General features: G+C 45.8%; 1 protein-coding gene across 14 annotated transcripts in view; it reads right to left on the bottom strand.

The window, feature by feature from the left end:
- mecom (MDS1 and EVI1 complex locus) overlaps positions 1-20,836 on the bottom strand; it is a 148,769-nt gene that overhangs the window by 94,418 nt on the left and 33,515 nt on the right. For all 14 annotated transcript variants that reach the window (XM_035622091.2, XM_035622090.2, XM_047335695.1 and 11 more), the window contains one exon: positions 4,400-4,749. In XM_035622091.2, the coding sequence (XP_035477984.1) occupies positions 4,400-4,675 (276 nt within the window). In that variant the 5' untranslated portion in view covers positions 4,676-4,749. The remainder of the gene's footprint in view (positions 1-4,399; positions 4,750-20,836) is intronic.

Consider the following 20,836-nt stretch of genomic DNA (forward strand, 5'->3'; position numbering starts at 1 on the left):
CACAGCTCTCCTAAGACACAAAAACAGTCACTTGTTCAGAACACTCTGTCTACACCGTGACACATTTCCCTCCTCACACTATCCGGTCTCACACAAACAGATTTTAATGGTCTTCATTGTCCTCTTTACAATTCATTAAGAGCCAACGAGACCCGGGTGTATGCTGTGAACTGTTCCTTCATTATTACACACTGTGTCTCAGCGGCCAGTTAGTGCTCTTCTCGGGAGAGAGAGGGAGAGAAAAAACAGGTCCCACAATGATGTCAGCGCAGCCGTTGTGTTCATGCAGCACAATGCACTGACATCCGCCATTCACTTCGCCTTTGCAGAGACGCGGGACTTTTTCACTTTGAGTTTCTAAAAACCGATGTGTGTGTGTGTGTGTGTGGGTACGTGCGTGTGAAAATGTGAAGATGTGTGTCCATTGAGAGGTGTGTGAGTGACAGAGAGGTTCATCCCCAGCGCCTGCCTTTCTAAGCGCTGCTGTGGGCAGGGCCATCTCTGCTGACAGTGGATGGGATGTGGTAGGGGCTCGGGGATTAAGGGGCTTTTCGCCAGGACTGAGAGTGGCTCTTTCTCCCTGTGACAGAGAGAGGTGACAGGCCGTCAGTGCACAGGGGACAGGCGGACAGCCAGCCAGAGACATCTGCATTCATTCAGGACAGCGGCTTATCCGTGCCCCCCCCACCCCCAAAAAAATAACGCCCTCTCGAACCGCCTTCCATCCACACTCTCACAATCTGTCTTACGCACACACATGCAACACAGAGACACACAAACACCAAATTCCAGACTTGACCTCCGCTAGAGTATCGTACTGTCAGTGCAAACTGCAAAAGCAGCAACCCATGTTAAATTTGCTTTGTTGTTCTCTGCTGTTCATATGACCCATCATGCACCTGCACCATGAACCACAGGCTCTATAATCTAAAGTTTTATCATGAAATCTGAAATGAAAAGTTTTTCATCCCACGCCAACTTTATTTTTTCACAGTAGATCATTATAAATGAAAGATTTTCAGCTGACAACCGTTTAAAGGATGGACTCCTCCAGGCCGGACATCTGCCTCTCCTCCCTCCATCCTCCCATCCTCTCATGAACAGGAGGTTCAGGAGACAGGCAGAGCCAGGAAGGGCCCTGCCCAGCCAGCTAATCCTCTACTCCTATTCACCATCACTGCTAATCTCCGTCACCACCTCCCCACCATCACCACTACCACCGCCACTATTGCCTCCACCTCCACCTCCGCCTCTCACTCAAGAGGTGCACAAAGGCCCTAAGCGCCCCTGTCCCGCCCAGCTCACCATCCCAGCCCTTCTCGCACCCCTAACCTGCTCCGCCCACCGCTGCTACAGCAGGAGGCACACAGTTTTCTAAGCCCAGTACCCATAATCCCGTGGGGCTGCGAGTTTGGGTGAGCCCAAAGGCTCATTGAGTGTTGGATAACTCTCTCCCGGACTCTAACTCTCCGTCTTATTGTTTGCCGCCACTGAGAAGAGGACAGACACAAATGGGAGTTTGAATTTCAATGCGCCCAACGACTCAGAGAGAGAGAGAGACAGCAGAATATGGACTGGAGGGCATCCAGGCATTAAGGTCATTTTCAAGCAGAGCCATGGATAAATGCATGTGAATACTGTGGGATACTGGAGGCCACATAGTCGTTATTCTGTCACGTTAAAGATAAAAGTCAATATTTTGCAGTTAATGGTTTTTCTTTTTTCATTTTAACCATGAAATATTAAACATTTTCGTGTGAAGTGAACGACCTCTTTCCATTCAGACACTGGAAGTCATTTGGATTCATGTCAAAGGTCTTGATCTCTTTATATTATTTTTAATTATATCTTAATATAAAGTTCATTAATGTTAATAATTGCTGTCTAGTTTCAGTTTACACTTGAAGATTTTACAACACCAACTTGTGAAACATCTCCATATACTCTCTCTTGAATAATAGGATTTGACCCCTCTCCATTATTTTCATGCTGCATTAAGAAAATCCTCTTTTTCACAAGACAACACTCTGATGCTTTAAGTTTTCTTATATTGACACGGATAAAATCTGACGTTGATAATTACATTCATGAACAAATATTTCACACAAACACAGTTCGCTCTACACTCACACAGACACAAAAGGAATATGATTGCTGTCACAGTCAGCACTTCGGTCCGACATACCACAGCAGCGGCGAGCGCCTCAGCCTGACAGGCCGCTCACTGCCGCCTCCCTACTCCTCATTTACCAAAGCTATCTTTCCCATAAGTCACCATTCCTGTATTCATAAAGCATCATGGACGCCGTAAGTCACTCGTCCCCGTTATGAATAAAGCCCCCAAATTTATGGTGATGGCGCAGTGGAGTGGTGGCCTCCCCGGTGACAAACTTCCCCCAGTCTGTCACCACTGGCCTGAGCCGCTCAGGGCCCTCCATCAAACGCTCCAGATGGGAGGGCCACTTTATCGCTCCCCGGTCGGTGACATCACCTCGCCGCGCCGCACAGAATTGATGATGAAAGCAAACATATCTATCTTAACTCACATTTACCAAATCAATTTTATTTTTACAGACCCTCCGCAGGCTTATTGGCATATTGACGGTTTGCAGGGGGGGGGGTGAGCAATGGGCCAGGGATGGTAAAAGGGTGGGCATGGGAGAAGAGGGGGGAGGGGTGCTGAGGGCTTAATGGCGTTTACCATATTTAATGCAGAGGGATGTCATCACTGAATATCCATTCTGAATAATGTGGCATTTCATCATAAATTCTTTACAACTTATTTACTTAATGGAAAGAGTTATGGCTCGCTGTCAGGATGGTAATTAAACATTGTGATACAGTGCTGCCTCGCCAGGATCCTATCTTGGAACAACCCCCCACCCCCCTGCCAACCCCTCTCGCCACCAGCCCACCTCCCAATGCGCCTGCCCCCCAACACATACACTGCAGCTCCTCAGCTTTTTAAATAGATATTATTATTCAAGCTCCCCTTATATTACCGCCAGATTACAATTCATGAAAACTCTCCGCCCCCCCCCCCCTTATCCTTTATTTCTTTCCCAGGGAATAGAATAACCAAGAGAGCTTGTTCAACCAGCTGTAAATCTCTTTGGACGACGCAGGACTTTTTTTTTTATTAAGGTTCTGTGTTATGAAAATTGGCAGATTGAGGAGTTTTTCTCTCACTTCAATTTAAGAGACATTCATATATTGCATCTTGCCCAGCAGTTGATAATGAGGGAGAAGTTGTTTCCTGGAGAAAATGCAGTCCGGGGTGAAAAGAAAGAAATTTATTTTCGTTTGGTCTGAGCCAAAACCACTGAGTCAGAGCTGATGGGCTGGAGTAATGCTCTGTGATGCAAACCCAGCGCGCTCCAGTCCAAATCCAAAACTATTTATATGAGCAAAATGTTGATACTTTACCAACACGTTCTCCAGGCATCTACGCAGTGCAGCATTAAAATGGACTTAAGGGTCAGAAGGACTCTGTGAGGAGAATGAACACTATATTGAATGGCCTTTTTTATTTAAACCTGTTACTCTTCACTTCATGACCTGCATGGTCAGCGACTCTCAAAGAGCTGGTTCGGCCCGACAAAGGGACAAAGGTCTGGATATGAAGTACTAAATCCTCACATCCAAATTAGAGAGGATCTATTTTGGGATGCTAAATGGAGCTGATACTCTGCCAGGCCCTTCCTCCCCGCTCTATAAAACCAAACCAGCCTGACACTGACGGAGACCACATCTCACCTTTGACCTTGTCCTGTGACCCTGCCTTCGATTTTTTTTTGTGCCGGCTGACCAATATGTGATTTGCCAATGGCCGCACTGGGTCCCTAACCGGGATGAAGAAGGGATTTATGGCTTTTCATTTTAATTGAGTTAAGAGCACAACCTCAACTCACTTTTCTTTCAGTGGCACTGAGCTAACATTACATCACTGGGCAACAAACGACAACAACAGCTCTGTGGTCACTGGGCTAAATGTGAACATGACGACATGGGAGGAAATAAAAAAGAGGAGGACTGATGTGAAGGCTACAGTGTGCACCGGCCGAGGAAAACCCCCCCTTGTCAGAAACTCTGCTACTGCTACTGACGCAGAAAAACCTTGTTGCTGCAATTTTCATGTTTATTCTTGAACCAAAGTTTAAACTGCTCTGTCACAAGTAGAGCATATTTATTTAACCTAGCTGCCATTAAAAAAAAAGTCCCAAAGCCATTGGAAATGGAATGGTGGGCACTGTTAAAATCCCCTCTTTGATTGATATTCAACTGTAGCACACTTAGGAAAACAATTACTCCTGGAAGTCATCTATGTGTATGAAGGTACTGACTTCAGAACCCATTAACAACATGCACGTGAACTTTTCTTTATCTATCATGTTCCTACCTCCCATCCTTGAGTGGGGTCTCGGAGACGAGGCCTGTGCTCTCCTTCGTATGGTCCAAAGCGCTCCCCGACGTTGACCTTCCTGCGGCTCCAGATGCCCAGGCCTCCGCCTGCAACCGCCGAGTCCCGGAGCTCAAAGTCCAGGGGAATGGTGAAATCTTCTTGGGACGCAAAGATGCCCGGGTGTGGGAACGACAAAAGGTCCCTCGGCGGCGAAGCCTCATCGTCAGAGAGCGGAGGGGACGCTGGGTCGTCCGCCAGGGCTGAAGAAGGCATCGGGTCACCATCAGAGCCACACACATCTTCTAAGATGTCAGACGAGTAAAGGGCAAACTCATCGTCCCCATCACCTGAGGGAGAAACAGACTATGTGAGGGTAACGCTCAGAGACACATTTGAGATCGTTGGATTATCACAAATGACATGGGAAAAATCCAAGGAGGCTTTTCTGTTTTAATCTACTTTCCACTGTGGAGGACAAATTAGTAAAAACACACAACGTGTAGATGTATTAACTAAGAAAGAAGGTCCCACAGGTTTAAAAAAGAAAAGAAAAAAAAGAGGGGTATCAAGTAACAAAGCTTTGACTCTGTTTTGATTGAGCTCAGTAGTAAAGATCATGAACTTCACTCACATCACTTGGTATGTTCCTGGTATGGGAAACAACCAACAGACATTTAAATTTAAAAAAAAAAGACAAAAAGACAATAACAGGCCGTTGGGAGTTTAAAAAAAATAAAAACCTATACAGCAGGAACATGGCATGTTTGCCAGTTTGTTTGAGCTGATACTGATTGAGGTGGGTGAGCGTGGTCCGCTCAGCATTGTACTGCTCTGACTGTTTTATATTTCCTTTTCCTGAACTCTTTCTCCACCGCACAGTGAAAACAGAGGGAAGCACACCGGGGTTAATTGTGAATAGAGTGAAACAGGACATTGGAGTATGAACCTTGAACCCACACTGGGCTTCTTCACAGTGGCACACGTGGCTGCTGGGGCTTAATGGTGGAAGAGGGACCGAGTCATTCACAGAGTGGACACGGCACGTACGGAGCAAAGAAGAACCGCAAGGGTTGAACAAGTTTTTTTTCAAACAGGCAGGTAGGCAGAAAGGAGCGCAGCGAATGGCATGCAAAGGCCAAAGACGAGCCGATCGAAAGGTCACCGCAACATGGGAAACAAACAGAAAATAGTTCAGATAGACGGAGACAAGAAGTCAGCCAACACCAGCCAGGTGTCACACGGTGAGACAGATAGATGCTAAAAGCCGGAAATGATCCACGGGAAAGTGCCGCTCCCCCAGCGCGCATCTGTTGTGGGCTGTGCCTAACGCAGGCTGACAGGCCGAGGGGAGAGCGGGCTCCGCTAATGAGGCTCCACAACCCATCCCCGCACTGACTAACATTCCTGAAGGGCTGCCTGTGTGACACTGTACCGCTGCGCTGTCAGCCGTGGAACCTTTGATCCACACAGATACACACACACACGTCTTGCTCACTGGCCATGAAGTAACCGTGCTTCGGACTGCCTGAACCGGTCACTGTGATTGGCCCACAGGTGGTCATGAACTAGCCCGAAAGATTAACTCAACACACAGCCGCTGAACCTGTTTTGATGTGCGCTCTGCTTCAAGCTGCTACACGACGTTTTGAGACATTGCTCGGGGCACGAGATAAGCCAAGGGCATTGTATGTAAATGTCCTCAAATGTGCAGCTTCCACTTTGGCAAGGTCGAAGCACAATGTCTAGCGAAAAAAGGAATGCGCAAACTGTCAACTACTGTATAAGTAGTACATGAGCTGTTTTCCTCGGCCAGTTAAGGATCATAATTCCCGTCCAAACGTGTGTTCGCAGCGGGTGAAGAATTCCACGCATGAGCACACTGTGCAGAACGAGCAGCGCTCTCTGCATCATGCACATCAGTGTTTGTGTGTGCGTGTGTGTGTTTTAGTTGCACCAGATCTACAACTTAAGTATTTCGTATAGTCATTCCCTGCAGCAATACCTGATCACGGTGTCCGTGCATCAATTGTGTTTGACACACACACACACACACACACACACACACACACACACACACACACACACACACACACACACACACACACACACACACACACACACACACACACACACACACACACACACACACACACACACACACACACAGACACACACACACACACACACACACACACACACACACACACTGTGTGGGCTCGGTGTGTTTGAGGGGTTAAAGTCTTTCAAAAACTGTGCTGCGTCGGGCCGGGCACGAAACCCAATGTGGCCCTCGGAGTCGGCGTAATGATTTTCAGCACGGAGGACTGTGTAACGCAGTTATAGTGCTGGACGTGAAGCTTGCCATATGGTGGAGGGACAAGAGCTTTTAAAGGTAACCGTATCCCTCCGTCGCTGTTTCTCCTCTGACATTTCCCCCCATCACGCCGGTCTCCAAGTTTATATTTGATTTAGACCAGAAATTCCCCCGGTCCACTGGACTCAACAAGAGCATTTCAGCTCATAAACATATAGGTTTCTGTAAGGTAAACGTTAGCTGAAAGCAAATATGCCATGTTCAGCGTTTTAAAAAATTGCGGTTGCATGTGCAGATGATTGATAAGTCAAAGACCGTGGCTCGGCTTTAGACGTGTGGGGCGGTGCGGACACTGCACACAGATGATCCGATCGCCATGTTGGTACAAATGTGTGTGTTTGAGTGTGTGTGTTTGAGTGCGTCTCTGCCTACTTAAAGCAAATAGTCCTGTTTGTTTGTTCAGCAATGAACATTACTTCATCATTGCAGGCTGACGCCCTGCATCAAAGAGGGAGCTCTAAAAGATTCCAGTGCTCAGGAGGGGAACTCCAGCTGGGAGCAGCAGCATCAGGATGTTAACTGCATAAATAACATAGATGGCACGTCACGATAAAAGGAAGCAAGTGTTAACAAAAAAAGACAAAAAAGCGACGCGATTTTGATGCTGATGTATCGAAAAGACAACACAACAAGATTTAGTGCAAAATAATAAGGAAATCAATATTATCTCCCCGTCAAACTGGAAAAATACATCATGGCACACACATGCACACCCACGCACACACTCTTATATTCGCTGTATTCAAATGCATCGCGCTCAACGGCAAATTCATTAATTTTTATTAAGAGGGAAAACATTTCTTCCCAGGCCCGCTATCTGCATGGGTGGAATGATTTTCACCTCTGCCACAAGGTGTTGGGCAGACTCATACATCACACGATTACCCCGAGCGGCGAGCAGGGCCGCCATCATCAGGGAGTGAATTAAAGATGATAGAAGGAGCTATTAATCACTGTGACAAAGCCCCTAATGGAGGTGTGACCCAGCCACTGCCAACCGAACGCCAAGGGGACGCACCCACGGGACAAATGGATACATATGTTTACAGAGAGAAATAACCTACCTGTAGACATAGTCGAGCCCCCCCCGCCCCCCCAACCCACCCCTCTTTTTTCTTGTCTTTCTCCGTCACTATCTCTTAAGTACGTTGTCCCCATTTTACTCTGTCCTCTTCTTATAATTCTTCATGATATAATTCAGGTAAACTCTCCTATCACATAAATCTGGCAGGACAGAGAAGTGGGTGTGATGATCTTTTCAATTTTTTTTTACGTCACCCGTTTGGAAGTATTTTTAAAAGTCTTAGAATATTGCAATTTTAAAAATAATCTGCAATTTAACAATGGATCATAAAAGTACAGAAATGTGTATGCATGCGCAAAAAAAGCTGAAACTACCAAGTACTATTTTTGCTATTTAAAAAAAACTAAGTATCGGAAACTGAATTTGAGTTTCATTTATGTTTATATTTCACTAATGCATCTCTGCGTGTGGCGCATAATGCTGGACAGGTTGTAACACTGCGAGTTGTAAGGTAAGACCATTATTCATCCACTTTGCCCGGGCGCAATTCACAGATCGCTTCGTCTCGACAGATCGAGAGGCCTAAAAACGTGACTGATGGGGTCTCAGATCATGAAATATGGAAATGAACTCCTCACCTCATGAGGACCGGCCCTCGTGCTTATCACTAGACATCATTTGTTGCCTGTGATAACAGACAAATGGGCCGGGGGGCCTTACCCTTGCATTACGGGTCAAACATAATCACACATGATCCCCTCCATTAGTCATCATCCAAATTCTGAATCTGCACTGTTCATCATTCCTCTGCTATTCTATTTATATCTCTACATCAGGAGGAAGCCATGAGCGGAGAACATATGGGAAGAAGTGACTGCTGCACAATGTAACATCTAGCTGTAGATATCCACTAAAAATACAGCAACAAGAACCCCAGTAAATATATATATATATATATATATTTTTTTTTATCATGGTCACTGCACTGTTATTAAAGCAAATTGTTTGGATAATTCAAAATATGTGGGGGGTGTGGGGGAGATGGGGAGCACAGCATGACTTCTGTTGTTGTATATCGAGTCATTTGACTGAAAAATGAGGATACCCTCAGGGAGACGTGGGCATAGACATCTGGGGAGGGACGGCCCATTGTGACTGCATTCAAAAGGAAATAAAAATGGTTATCTTCCGTTTGCTCAATTGTAACACTCTCTCAGCTACTGCCAATCAGAAAATGGCTGCCGCTGATTTGCTTAAGCAATGTTAATTACAGTGCATCAGTGTGCGCCGAGACTCCCTCAGCAGGGTGTATATATAGGAGAGTGTTTGGAGCCCCCGTGCCCTCAGGAGAGGCAATAATCTTCCTAATTAACTCTGTCTTTGTGCTTAATGGAGGCCTTAGCACCACTTCTGGGGAGTCTTTTGGTGCACGGGTCCATTGGGTTTGACTGTGGAACTGACTGATACAAGCTACAAACATCCATAGCCTTAGGTAGCTCCAAACGTACAGTTTGGGCCAATTATCCATGATTTATCTCTCAAAGTGCCAACTAAAAATTAAATTCTAAAGAGAGTGAAATTGTTGTTGTTGTTGTTGTTGTTGTTGTTGTCTTTCACATTTCGTCTTTCTAAATGTAAAATATCGATTAAAGCAGACACCGTAAAAAAAAAAAAATCTCAATATAACTGCAAAAGTCATGGATAAATGACCTTTGCTACCAAATATTATTAAAAATAGTATGAAAGTAGTTACTGTCAATTTAAACCTATTTTCATGTTAGTATTTGCCTGTTGCTTATTGAACCATGGGATATCTTACACTTTATCTTTAAATGTAAATAAACAGTGCTTACAAACTCTTTCAAGAAACAGAATTAATGCTAAAAACAGGTACCGGGAGTTCGAATAAAATGCCATACATGCGCTTGTAGTCATGTGCTCTTAACAAAACAGGCGGCCATGTTGCACAAACTGTTCAAGCCCACACAGGGAGCGCGGGGTAACCCGAGCCGAGCTCCGAACACAGCGTTAATTAATGAGAGCATTGTCTGTGTTTTTTTCACCCTGGTGTTAGTCAACTGCTCCCCGTTCCAAATGGAAAACACTCCATTAAGGGCCGAGTTACCAATTAACACTGCACAACAAACTGAAACTTAGAGTTTGCCCCCCCCCCTCTCTCTTGCACTCTCTCTCACACACACACGCCTAATTAATTAGCATTAGTTGTGATTAATAATGAGGGTCCCTTTAATGGTAAATCTGCAGCTCCGATGGCAGGCTGACACAACAAAGGCATCTGTGCGCGCGGCAGGATTTATCTGGGGAGCTGCTCGGGGATTTTAGCATGTTTCTCACTAGGCCTGACAAATGGCCTATTAATTATCTAATGTTGTCTGACAACAGCCGCTTGATAAAGATGTATGTTTGGACAGGGCGAGGAGGGGAAGATATCGTGCGGAGAAAGAGAGAGAGAGGTGCGGTGGAGGGAGCGGGAGAACGTGTGTTTGCATAAAAGAAGGAAAAATACGTGATTTCGCGTGAGCGGAGACTTGCACCGATACATGGGATTGTAAACTACTGAGACATAGACACACACACACAAACACACGTGTATGTTATTGAAAAAATGTGTCTTTACTCGATGCATTTGTATTAAAAGACACATTGACAATGTTTTTACTTGTGCTTCTACTTCTTCTGTTTGGGATAATCAATATGAAGGATTAGCCAACTACATTTATGTTTAATGAAATGCAAATGAATGAAGTCCTCATGAACACAGATGGATGTGCAACACACACATACACACACGCACACACATACAATTTATATCCTAAAACCACAATCAATATCATCAACGAGGAAGCCTCCACATCAGCCCAACCACTTCATATCATTAAGTCTCTAACAACATGAAGCATATGGCCCCCCCCCCATCTCTGATTCAATCTCAGCACCGACTCTAATTTGCGGAGTTTATTTCCCGCCTGCACGTTGTTCCATAAGTGAGATGCCAGTTGCCAAACGGTTTTTATGATTGTTTTAGCCTCGCATTTGGCCTAATGAGATAGGATCCCAGTCGGACGCTAACTCAAGCCTGTCAAATGTAAAGCAAACAGAATAACAACCCGGCACTCACATTGTTTCCACAAGCTATACATCAGCCGGGGGGCTCAGAGGGAGGGCCCTCGGAATCACACGCTGACCCCGGGATAGAGAAGATGAGAGGGAAAAGAGTGGGGGTGATGAAAAGAGGGGGGGGGTAGAAGATGAGAGAGGCAAGGAGAAGGGGGATTAAGAGAGGAAAGCGGATGTGACAGGATAATACTTTAAATGTGGGAATTCAAGGCGCTAGGTGTAAGAAACATCAGTGATTTTTTACTTTGGTCACTAATGATTTTTATTTAGGGAAAATAAGTAAAACAAACTCTGTGATTGTGCATGTTTTTATTCATCTCTTGATCTGAAAAATCTTAGCGGCACATCACATGCTTATGTGTTTGAATCTGTGGAGAAGGAACGCGTATAATCTGCATATATTTTTGCCTTTTAAAGTATCGATTTGGCCGTTTTCGTCTTTTACATCACCTGTGAAGAGAGCGTGTTGACAGGGGTCATTAATCCCATCATCTCTTCTGTCTTTGCCTCCGATTAAAATCCCGACCCGGCAAACCCCCCTCCCCATTCGAACATGTCACACACCCTAAGCGTTTTGATTTGTTTGTTTCGGTTACCTGTGCCATTCCTTTCATTCATTTTCACGCTCCTCCACCTAAACCCCTCTTATCTTTTGAGACGGCAACAACAAACAGCAGCAAAATCCCTCCTCCCGCCAGAGGAAAAAAGAAAACAACAACAACAACTCAATACCGACTAACCACTGAAAGGTGACACATACATCTGGAAAATAAATTTGACAGTCGTCAGAAAAAAAGAAAAATAAGAAAGACACATTCATAGCCAAAAATAAAAACCAAATGTTTATCGCAGAGTTAAACTTGTAACGAAACATGTCAATACAGACATGCACAGATGAGACCCCCGCCCCCCCCTTTTCTCTCTCCCTCATTCATGTCATGGCTAACTGCCATTGGGCCCTAATATAATTATGGCTCACAGTTGTGCACATTTGAGAAATTGATTCCTTTGATGAAATGTGAGCGAAGCAGGTCTGGGCAGAGCAGAGAGAGACATATATTCAGAGTGGTTGCTGCCAGCGGACCCCCCCCCCCCCAGCCCTGTGGCGGGCCCCCTGGGTACCAAACCGCCAGCTCAACCTGGCCCAGCCCAGCCCGGTCGTTAAAAGAAATGATAGCACATGTGCTTTGTTTAAGTTTGATGTCTTCATAATGCATTACACAATTAGATTGATTTGACAATTTCCATTATACTTGATAAAATATTTATGTAGGCCCGAGGATGGTAGTTCTTATCAAAGGGGGCGGATCTGCAGCGCAGATGGGAGCCCTGGTCTGCAGCGAGGCGGCCATCAGTCAGTCGCAGCTGGGAAAAACTACAACCCGACGACTGGAAAAGTGTGTTTGTAACATAACATCTTTTTTATTTTGTAAAGTCATGTAACCAAGCCCGGGCACGTTCAAGTGTTTGACGTGAATAATCAGGCCCACCTGATTGGAATCAAATGCACGAAGCCGTACTGTATATCAGCGAATCAATAACCTTGTCCCCACATGTTTGCACTGTGCACTAAACAAACACTGGGCGTGACAGAAAAGAAAAAGCCTGGTGGGCATTGAGCACATTATGCCGTTGGCCACCCTCCCGACTGAAACTTTTCCCATCAAAGGCAATTTTTGGCTACACAAATTTCTGGCTACGGCACATTAGCTTCAGATCTGCCTCAGTTGAAAGCTGCAGAGCCAGTGTCAACACACACACACACACACACACACACACACACTGTATATTGCCATCAGGCAAAATTACTCCTATTTGTTGTTAGTCCTGTAGTTTAATTTGTCCAGTCAGGAGGTTAGATCCCACATGATCATATGCAATATAATACCTCATGTAACCAACATGTGTGTTCAATACACTCAACTCCAACTCAGAACTTTTTCTACCATGTCATGGTCGCTCTTTCCCAACTTTCTGTATCCATTTTGTAAATAACAGGTATGGCAGCGATAAATAAATCAGACAAAGTCATAAAATCAAACCGCTCGTGCTCAGAGGTGAGTCTCCTTCGCTCTCATTTGCTCGTTTCTTTCTTACATGGGATATCTCACTCTCTCTCTCTCCCTTTTCTCACCTGTCTCCCCCCTCTCTCCCCCCCATTTCGCTCCGCACCCTTCCACGAGCCTCTTGGTGTGCACAGCCACCCCACATCCATCACAGCCCAGAAATTTAAGGAGCCAAATTGGCCTCATCTGTCTCAATGTTGGATGCAGATGGAGTTTCTTCTGCTGAGGGAGGTGCAGTTAGTCACCCCTGCTGCCCCCACCTCTTCAATCTAGTGCCTTAAAGCCGAGCCAGCCTGCGCCAGTCTCGACACTATAGAGCCGCGCTACGAGCCCGGCTGCTGCGACAAAGAGGGCACGGCGGCAAAGTGACCACTACACTGACCACACACACTGCACTTCATTCAGTTTTCTCTCAATCACATTTTTCTTTCTTTTTTATTTCCCATCTAGCCGTCATCCTCACTCACTCCCCGACTCTTGCTTACTCATTTTGCCCGCAGACACAGTCACACACACACAAGTGGCGGTGGCCACAGTGCAGCCTGCAGTAAAGCAGCCCTGGTCAGACCTGGCTCGTTAATAAAGGCCCTAAATGAGGCAGCATGCATAAAACATGAAGCGCCGCCCGCTGCCATAATGAACTGCTGCTCCATAATTGCATCTCAGAGCCGTAAAATGAAGACAAAATATTTGAAGAGGGATTCTGTCACCTCTCTGCAGATGCAACACTAATCACAGGCGTTCTGCGGGGCCCTTGGGGTCTCCCCCTGACAGAGAGCAGGGGCTAAACGCCCAGGGCGGCGACATTGGCAACACCCTCCAACTAATGGGACATAATTGAATAATTGCTGATTAGAAAATAGGGGGAGAGCTAATAGCAAAACAGTGTCCAGTGTGTTATCTGAAATGATCCCACTGGGAGGAGGAATATGATAATATGGCACAGTAATGGATAACCAAATGTATATATCTACTATACCCAACAACAACTGGGAAATGATTTCATTTGTTTCAGGGATAACAGATGGAACTGGTGCAAAAGCTCATAGTTTCATACCTGTTTGGGGAACCAGGTGGACGGATAAATTAGAATGTTTCAGCCAGACAATATGTTATTCACAGCAAACTAAACTGAACTGAAAAAGATTTGAAATTACACAGTGATTTATGGAGAATATTTTTGCAGAAATGGGGAATGTTAAAATTACGAATGAAATAACGGAATGCAAAGAGCAGGGCTTACAGACACACACAAACACACACAAACACACGCACACACACACACACACACACACACACACACACACGCACACGCACGCACGCTCACACACATAGTGACAAGCTCAGAGACAGGCGGGCCTCGAGATGAGAGATTGAAGTCCCACCCAGGGGTGTCACGCAGACAGTTAGAGAGTCGCCGTGGTGACAGGGTGGCTGCGGTGACATAATGAAGGTGCTGTGGTTGTCACCGGGGGTCAGTGGTGATCACACTGCCCGGCTACAGGGGGTTAGGGACATGTATAATGAATCCCACCAATGACAAATGGCCCTCAACTCGGGGCTGAGGCATCTGACAAACTCAGACTCATCACATGGACCACCTTACACTTACACACACACACACACACACACACACACACACACACACACACACACACACACACACACACACACACACACACACACACACACACACACACACACACACACACACACACACACACACACACACACACAGGCAACAACACACCAACACAACACAGACACACACCACATATGGCATGTCTGCATATGGCAATTTAAAAACCTATCGTGTGTGATCACTGTTCCTTTTGTTGAGGAACCTCGAGGCTTCTAAAAAGCTCCGGATCTCACTTCTTCACTAGGTTTAATTCAATGAATCCTTTCTTTCTCTCACCTCTAACAGCCTCTTGAAACTGTTGGAAAAAAAGAACCCTTCATTTTGCTGTTTTGGCTTTGATTCATTTGCACATTGACCATATGAATTCAGAAACCACCCCCTTTGGTATTTGCAAACCAAATGTCTGATAAAGATTCAAGAGAGCAGGCCTGATACTCATTTAAGAGCCGTATTCAATCAAATGCAAGGTCTGCGTATGGCAAAGAAAGAAAAACTAACTGTTGGAGAGCAGGAGAATTTGTGACAAGCTGGCCACCTACTACCAACCTGACATCTTCAATTTAATATTTTCAGATATGAATAGACTTTGTCTGAGGGTTGCTTTTCCACTCTCAGGGTCCGCTCGCCTTGAGCGCTACCACAGCAGCAGGCCAATTCCACCTTAACTTTGTTAAGAGAACTTGTTACATACAATAATGTCCGCGGCTGCGGAGACTTTCCAAACCACAGTGCGACATGTGGAGCAGACCCGGGCATGGAAAGGTCCTGGAGAGGATGTTTGTTTAATGATTGTTGGAAGGCTAACATTCAGCCCCCGCGGCCCCCGAGCAACAAAATCCCCCTCGGAGCAGTGAAGCTGTTTATGTTATTTGTTATGGATGTCAATTTCCCTCTATTTAGGAGGTGGTTTAACTGGACAATACAGAAGGATTGCGCTCTTGTATGGGGATTGTTGTCTCCCCGCGCAGAACACTGCACAGCTCTGCATGGGAGTGTGGACATAAACAGTGTCGGTCATTGTCAAGGCTGAGAGGGGCATTCAGCTGGGCCGCAGAAAACACTGCCTCGTCAAAGTTGTTTGTATTTTAACATTTAAATCTGAAGACGTGGCGATGCAAGGCTGCTGTACTCTGTGATTAGAGTGTTTTTCAATTCCTAGGACAAAGGTATGAAGTGCAAATCCTGAAATGACTAGATTGTAAAAGCATGAGGACTAGTGAATTAATGCATCAACCTTTTTGGGTGCCAAATGTGCATTTCATGGAAAACACTTTAGTTCCCTCGTATTTTGCATTATTCACATTTTATTTTAGATCAGGACACAACGAAAACCAGCAGCCCTTTTATTTCAGTGTGTGTGTGTGTGTGTGTGTGTGTGTGTGTGTGTGTGTGTGTGTGTGTGTGTGTGCGTGTGTGCGTGTGTGTGTGCAGGAGGAGGAGGGTAGGGACTAGACATAAATGGAGAGTGACAACTGCAAAATGACAGTGAGATTGAGGTGGGAATGCAGAAGGACAATGAGGGACAGAAAGGAACATGACAGTAACAGCGACTCAGATTAGATCGGGATCGCACACACGAGCATTCGCATGCGCATGCACACACACACACACACACACACACACACACACACACATGCACGATACGAAGCACACATCGCCGATCCTACTCCACGCTCAGTGGGGTAGATGGGAAATGCGGTCCTGTAACGCGTGCTCAGTGTGTCATTCAGACAGATGAGAGGGATCACAGAAATCCCCCCCCCCCCCTCCTCGTTTCTTCCTCTTAATTCAAACAAACAGGGTCTCTAAGCAGAGCCACATGCCTTCCCCTAATGACTGACATTTTGTTTAAGAACCATCCATAATGACCTGGTTTGAATTTAAATACTTGGTGTTTAGTTCATGATGAGCTGCCAATATTCACCAATGCAAGATTCCAAAGTGCTTGAGTGACTCGAGACCGTTGACTTCATGCTTTTTCTCCCCTCTTTTGGTTTTCCTGTTTTGTACATATTTGGAGTGACACGGCGCTGGAATTAATGACAGATTTCCTGAGCATGAACACGTTAAGCATAAAGTTAAACAGATCATCAGGAGATATCGTGCGCTCATGCATTTGATATGGCGTTATTGCTTCAAGTGGATTGTAATCCTTCATTGGTTGGAGTAAAATTTCACTTCAATATGGTTCCTATATTTCTGTCATTCTTTGTATTTGACGGCCTCACTGAGTGAAGAATAACTATGCCTGCTTATCCTTATAACATCTTATCAGACTTGTGTGAAGAAATTAATGCATGATGCATAAAAACATTTACACATTTTACAGAGGCAATAGCCACATGGTAAAGTGTGATGCAGGTGCACTTATAACGCCATCGTCATCTACATAAGAACTGTATTGACAGGGGAAATAAAGCAATTACAAATCACAACAACACAAAGATTAAACTTCTTTTGAGCCACTTGATACATCGACAATCCCGTAAAGAGAGCCAGAATGGAAAGCATCCCCAAAAGACATTCAAGCGCTGCAGCCAATTAATAATTGCCTCATTTTAACCTGCTCCATGCATTCCTGCGGCCAAAAAAATCAATCAAGGTCCACTTTTTTCTTTTTTTTTTGCATATTGATGGACTGCATAGAGTGGAAGAACGCTAACTCTGAACTAACGATGCCACAGCCATGTACATAGATGGAAATCAATTGTAATTAAAACTGAACAAGTGTTCCGCTTTATACACTCAAAGAGTGTATTGGTCATTAAATACAGTTTCATCAGTTATCAGTTAAAGGTTTTAAATGAAGTCCATAGCGTCTGCCTCCTCTGGGAGAGCGCTCAATGCCTCCACCCTTGCGTTGGCAAATTCACACCGTGCTTACTTTGCAATCAAAAGGCCGGCCAAATTATGTATCAAACCATTTAATGTTATGTGTCACTCTCCAAAATGATCCGTATTAGAAGCACTTAATTAAACTTTCAAATTCAAATGTACTAATCAGTTTTGCGGCACAGTGGGCGCTTGTTTTCTCCACACATGAAACGCCACGGCTGGCCAGCCCGGCCCGCTGCCTGCTCATTAACATGAAGGTGTGATTTGCATTTCCTGATGGACTGTTCCAGTTTTTTAATATCCCTCTTTTTGCTCTTGCATCAATCATGGAAGAGGGAGGCCACCATAGGCCACTATTAACCCTCCAAATCTGCCACAAAACAAATATTACAAGAGTTCACTAATTTGGAGATCAAAAAGCCACTTGTCCATTATATAATTGAAATGAAGGTGGAGTGTTGCACTTCTGAAGAGCTCTATAATTACCAGCTGTTAATTGCACACTTGCGGTGTCTCACTTTTAATTAAAAAGAGCGGCTCGTCGCCGGACGATAAGCAGCGGCGGAGACGCCGCGGTTTAATCAACAAAGCGAGAGGAATTTCTTTCTGCTGTGGCCAGCGGTGGGCTGGAGAAATCTTCAAATAACCCAGGGAGATTAAAATGTGTCCATTAGGACCAGTCAGGTTTTATTTGGGGTGGCAGGAGCGAGGTGCATTTGAAGTCGCCCCGCTGCAGAGTCCTCAGCGCAGCGCGGCTGGGGGTGTGGGTCTAATCAGCCCGCTGCTGGCCCTGGGCGCTCAAGTGGAGGAATTGGACCCCGCTGGTGGTGAGAGAAGGAAAGGAGGAAAGGAGGGAGAGAAGGACAGAGGGAGGGAGGGAGGGAGGGAGGGAGGGTGCAAATGAAGGAGTGGGGAAGGAAAAGCAGCCCCATCACTCTCCCTTTCCTCTTCTCTCACTTTCTCTTTTCCTGTCTGAGCCCGTTACTTGACTTTGTTTCGTGACTAGTGCGACGACGGGCCAAAAAAACTCTTAAAATCATACGTCTTGCTTCTCAAATCGGCCATTTTCTTTGCACATTAGTCGCCTAAAACACAGCCCTTGCCATCTGCACAAGCATTAGATATCTCTCCAGGATGTGTCAGCGCCCTTAGACAATACACAAACAACCTCGGGTCCTCTCGGACAGACCGGAGAGAGCCCTTCCACCTATTGCACGACCTTTTGAACCGGGGCAGCACAGTGTAAACCAAGTGGGGAAAGAAAGAAAAAAAACACACGCATGTACTCGATAGTCCCAACATGCGGCTATAACTCACACGATGTTTATATGAACGAGACAGTTACCTTGGTCAGCAACTCTGGGCTGCTGCCAGGCCTCCAACAGCTCCGCACCAGTCACATATACAGTACATGACTACCAGAGTGTGATAACCTCATCCACCCTCTCGCTGACCCCTCCGCTCCCTCACTGATAAAACTGTCTGCCAGGAAGTGTCCTTCACTCCACTTCCTCCCTCTCATGCTCAATCAACACCTGTCACCATGGCGATCCGGACCGCGATGTGAGCGCGCCGCTGCCGCGAAGAGGCTCCTGCACATCCCGCAGAAATCCCTGACGATTGTTGCTGCTTCTCACATAAAAAACTGAAACAGGGTATTAACATGTGCCCCATTTCATTTTGCCCAGGTTCTGGTTTAAATGTGTAAAAAATGTAGATCCAAGAAATCATAACCGAATCACTAGGGGCTTCCCAGATTCCCCCGAGTGTTGCAACTGTTTTAGATAAAGGGCTCTGGGTTTATCTAAGGAAACAGTCGCTGGGGCGAGGATGGTCTGGCCTCACTGACAGATTAGTCCAGCCCAGGCCCACTTCCTGCCCGCTGAGGACACTAATTAGAAGGAAGGACTGACACCACAATAAGAGCTGACAGTTGAGTGCACTTAGTGCAGCTTCACACAGTCCACCGCTGTATTAGTACAGGAACCAACGCCAAGCCGTACATTTCATCACATTAGCCACAGCTTATCTGATGTGACAAAAGTTAACCTGGATGTTGTTTGGGCAGAACAAGTGCACGGGCAGTTCTGAGAAAACTGTGAGGGTGCTGATTTATCAGTGGAAGAATGTGAAGTGTTTTATTTGAAATTTTTATCAGACCGTTCTCCCCCCCTCCACACCCTCTTTGTCTCTCTGGCCTCCACCCTCACTCCCTCTACACATACACACACACACTCTTGCGCACGCACGCACGCACGCACGTGCACGTACACACCGAAGGAGACAAAAGTCATTGTGAGGCCTGGCCATTTCCCAGTGTTAATGACGTCCTGTTTACAAACACGTCGAGCAGTTTTCGCAGGGGTCATGGTCACTCACACCCTCACATTCTGTCCGTCTGAGTCTTATATCTTATCCTTCTATTCAAATGACCTTTGACCTGATGAAGCTTTCGACATGACACGGCACCCTGGAAAAAACTGAACAAACAAAACAAATGAATACTGAAAAAGGATGTAGCTCACTTGGCAACACTGTTCTACAACAAACTGAACCAGAAGCGTGTGTACGTGCATTAAACACAATGCAAGAATAAGTGTTAAAAACACTACCAACACTTGAACTAAAGTGGTGCATGCACACACACACACACACACACACACACACACACACACACACACACACACACACACACACACACACACACACACACACACACACACACACACACACACACACACACACACACACACACACACACACACACACACACACGCGCACACACGCACACACACACACGCGCACACACGCATCGCTATTACTACAATCCCAACATCTCCAAATGAAGGAAAAAATTCACTATTACCTGGAGGGCACATTTACAGTACAGTCACACATACGTGCATGTAATAGGCTCAGCTGTTTTACAACACCAGCATGAGCTGAGCTATTGTTTTATTTCGAGAGGTGCTGGCTGTTATTGGATTGTTTTACACTAGCCCGGAGAGTTTTATTCCAGAGGCCGCTCTGTGCGGTGCGGGGAACTGAGTGTGTTCGACTGAGTCAGACAGAGAGGGGGACAGACGGAGAAAGAGAGAGAAACGGAGGGAGAGAGAGAGAGAGCGAGAGAGGTGTATCTGGGCGTGTGTGTGTTACTTTAAGCTTGTGAAACGCCATTAGAAGTGTGTGTTGTGGCTGGTGAGCTTCTGTTGGTGTTTACTCATCAGGAAGCTAATGTCTCTCCCCGCTGAGGGCCAGCAGGGGTCCTCAGGTACTCGGGGGGTGGGTCCTCACGCGAACCCAAAGCTGCACCAATGAAATCTGCACTACTAAATATTCAACATTATCCTTAAAA

Source organism: Scophthalmus maximus, chromosome 11 (genome assembly GCF_022379125.1).
Source record: "Scophthalmus maximus strain ysfricsl-2021 chromosome 11, ASM2237912v1, whole genome shotgun sequence".
Classification (NCBI taxonomy): Eukaryota; Metazoa; Chordata; class Actinopteri; order Pleuronectiformes; family Scophthalmidae; genus Scophthalmus; species Scophthalmus maximus.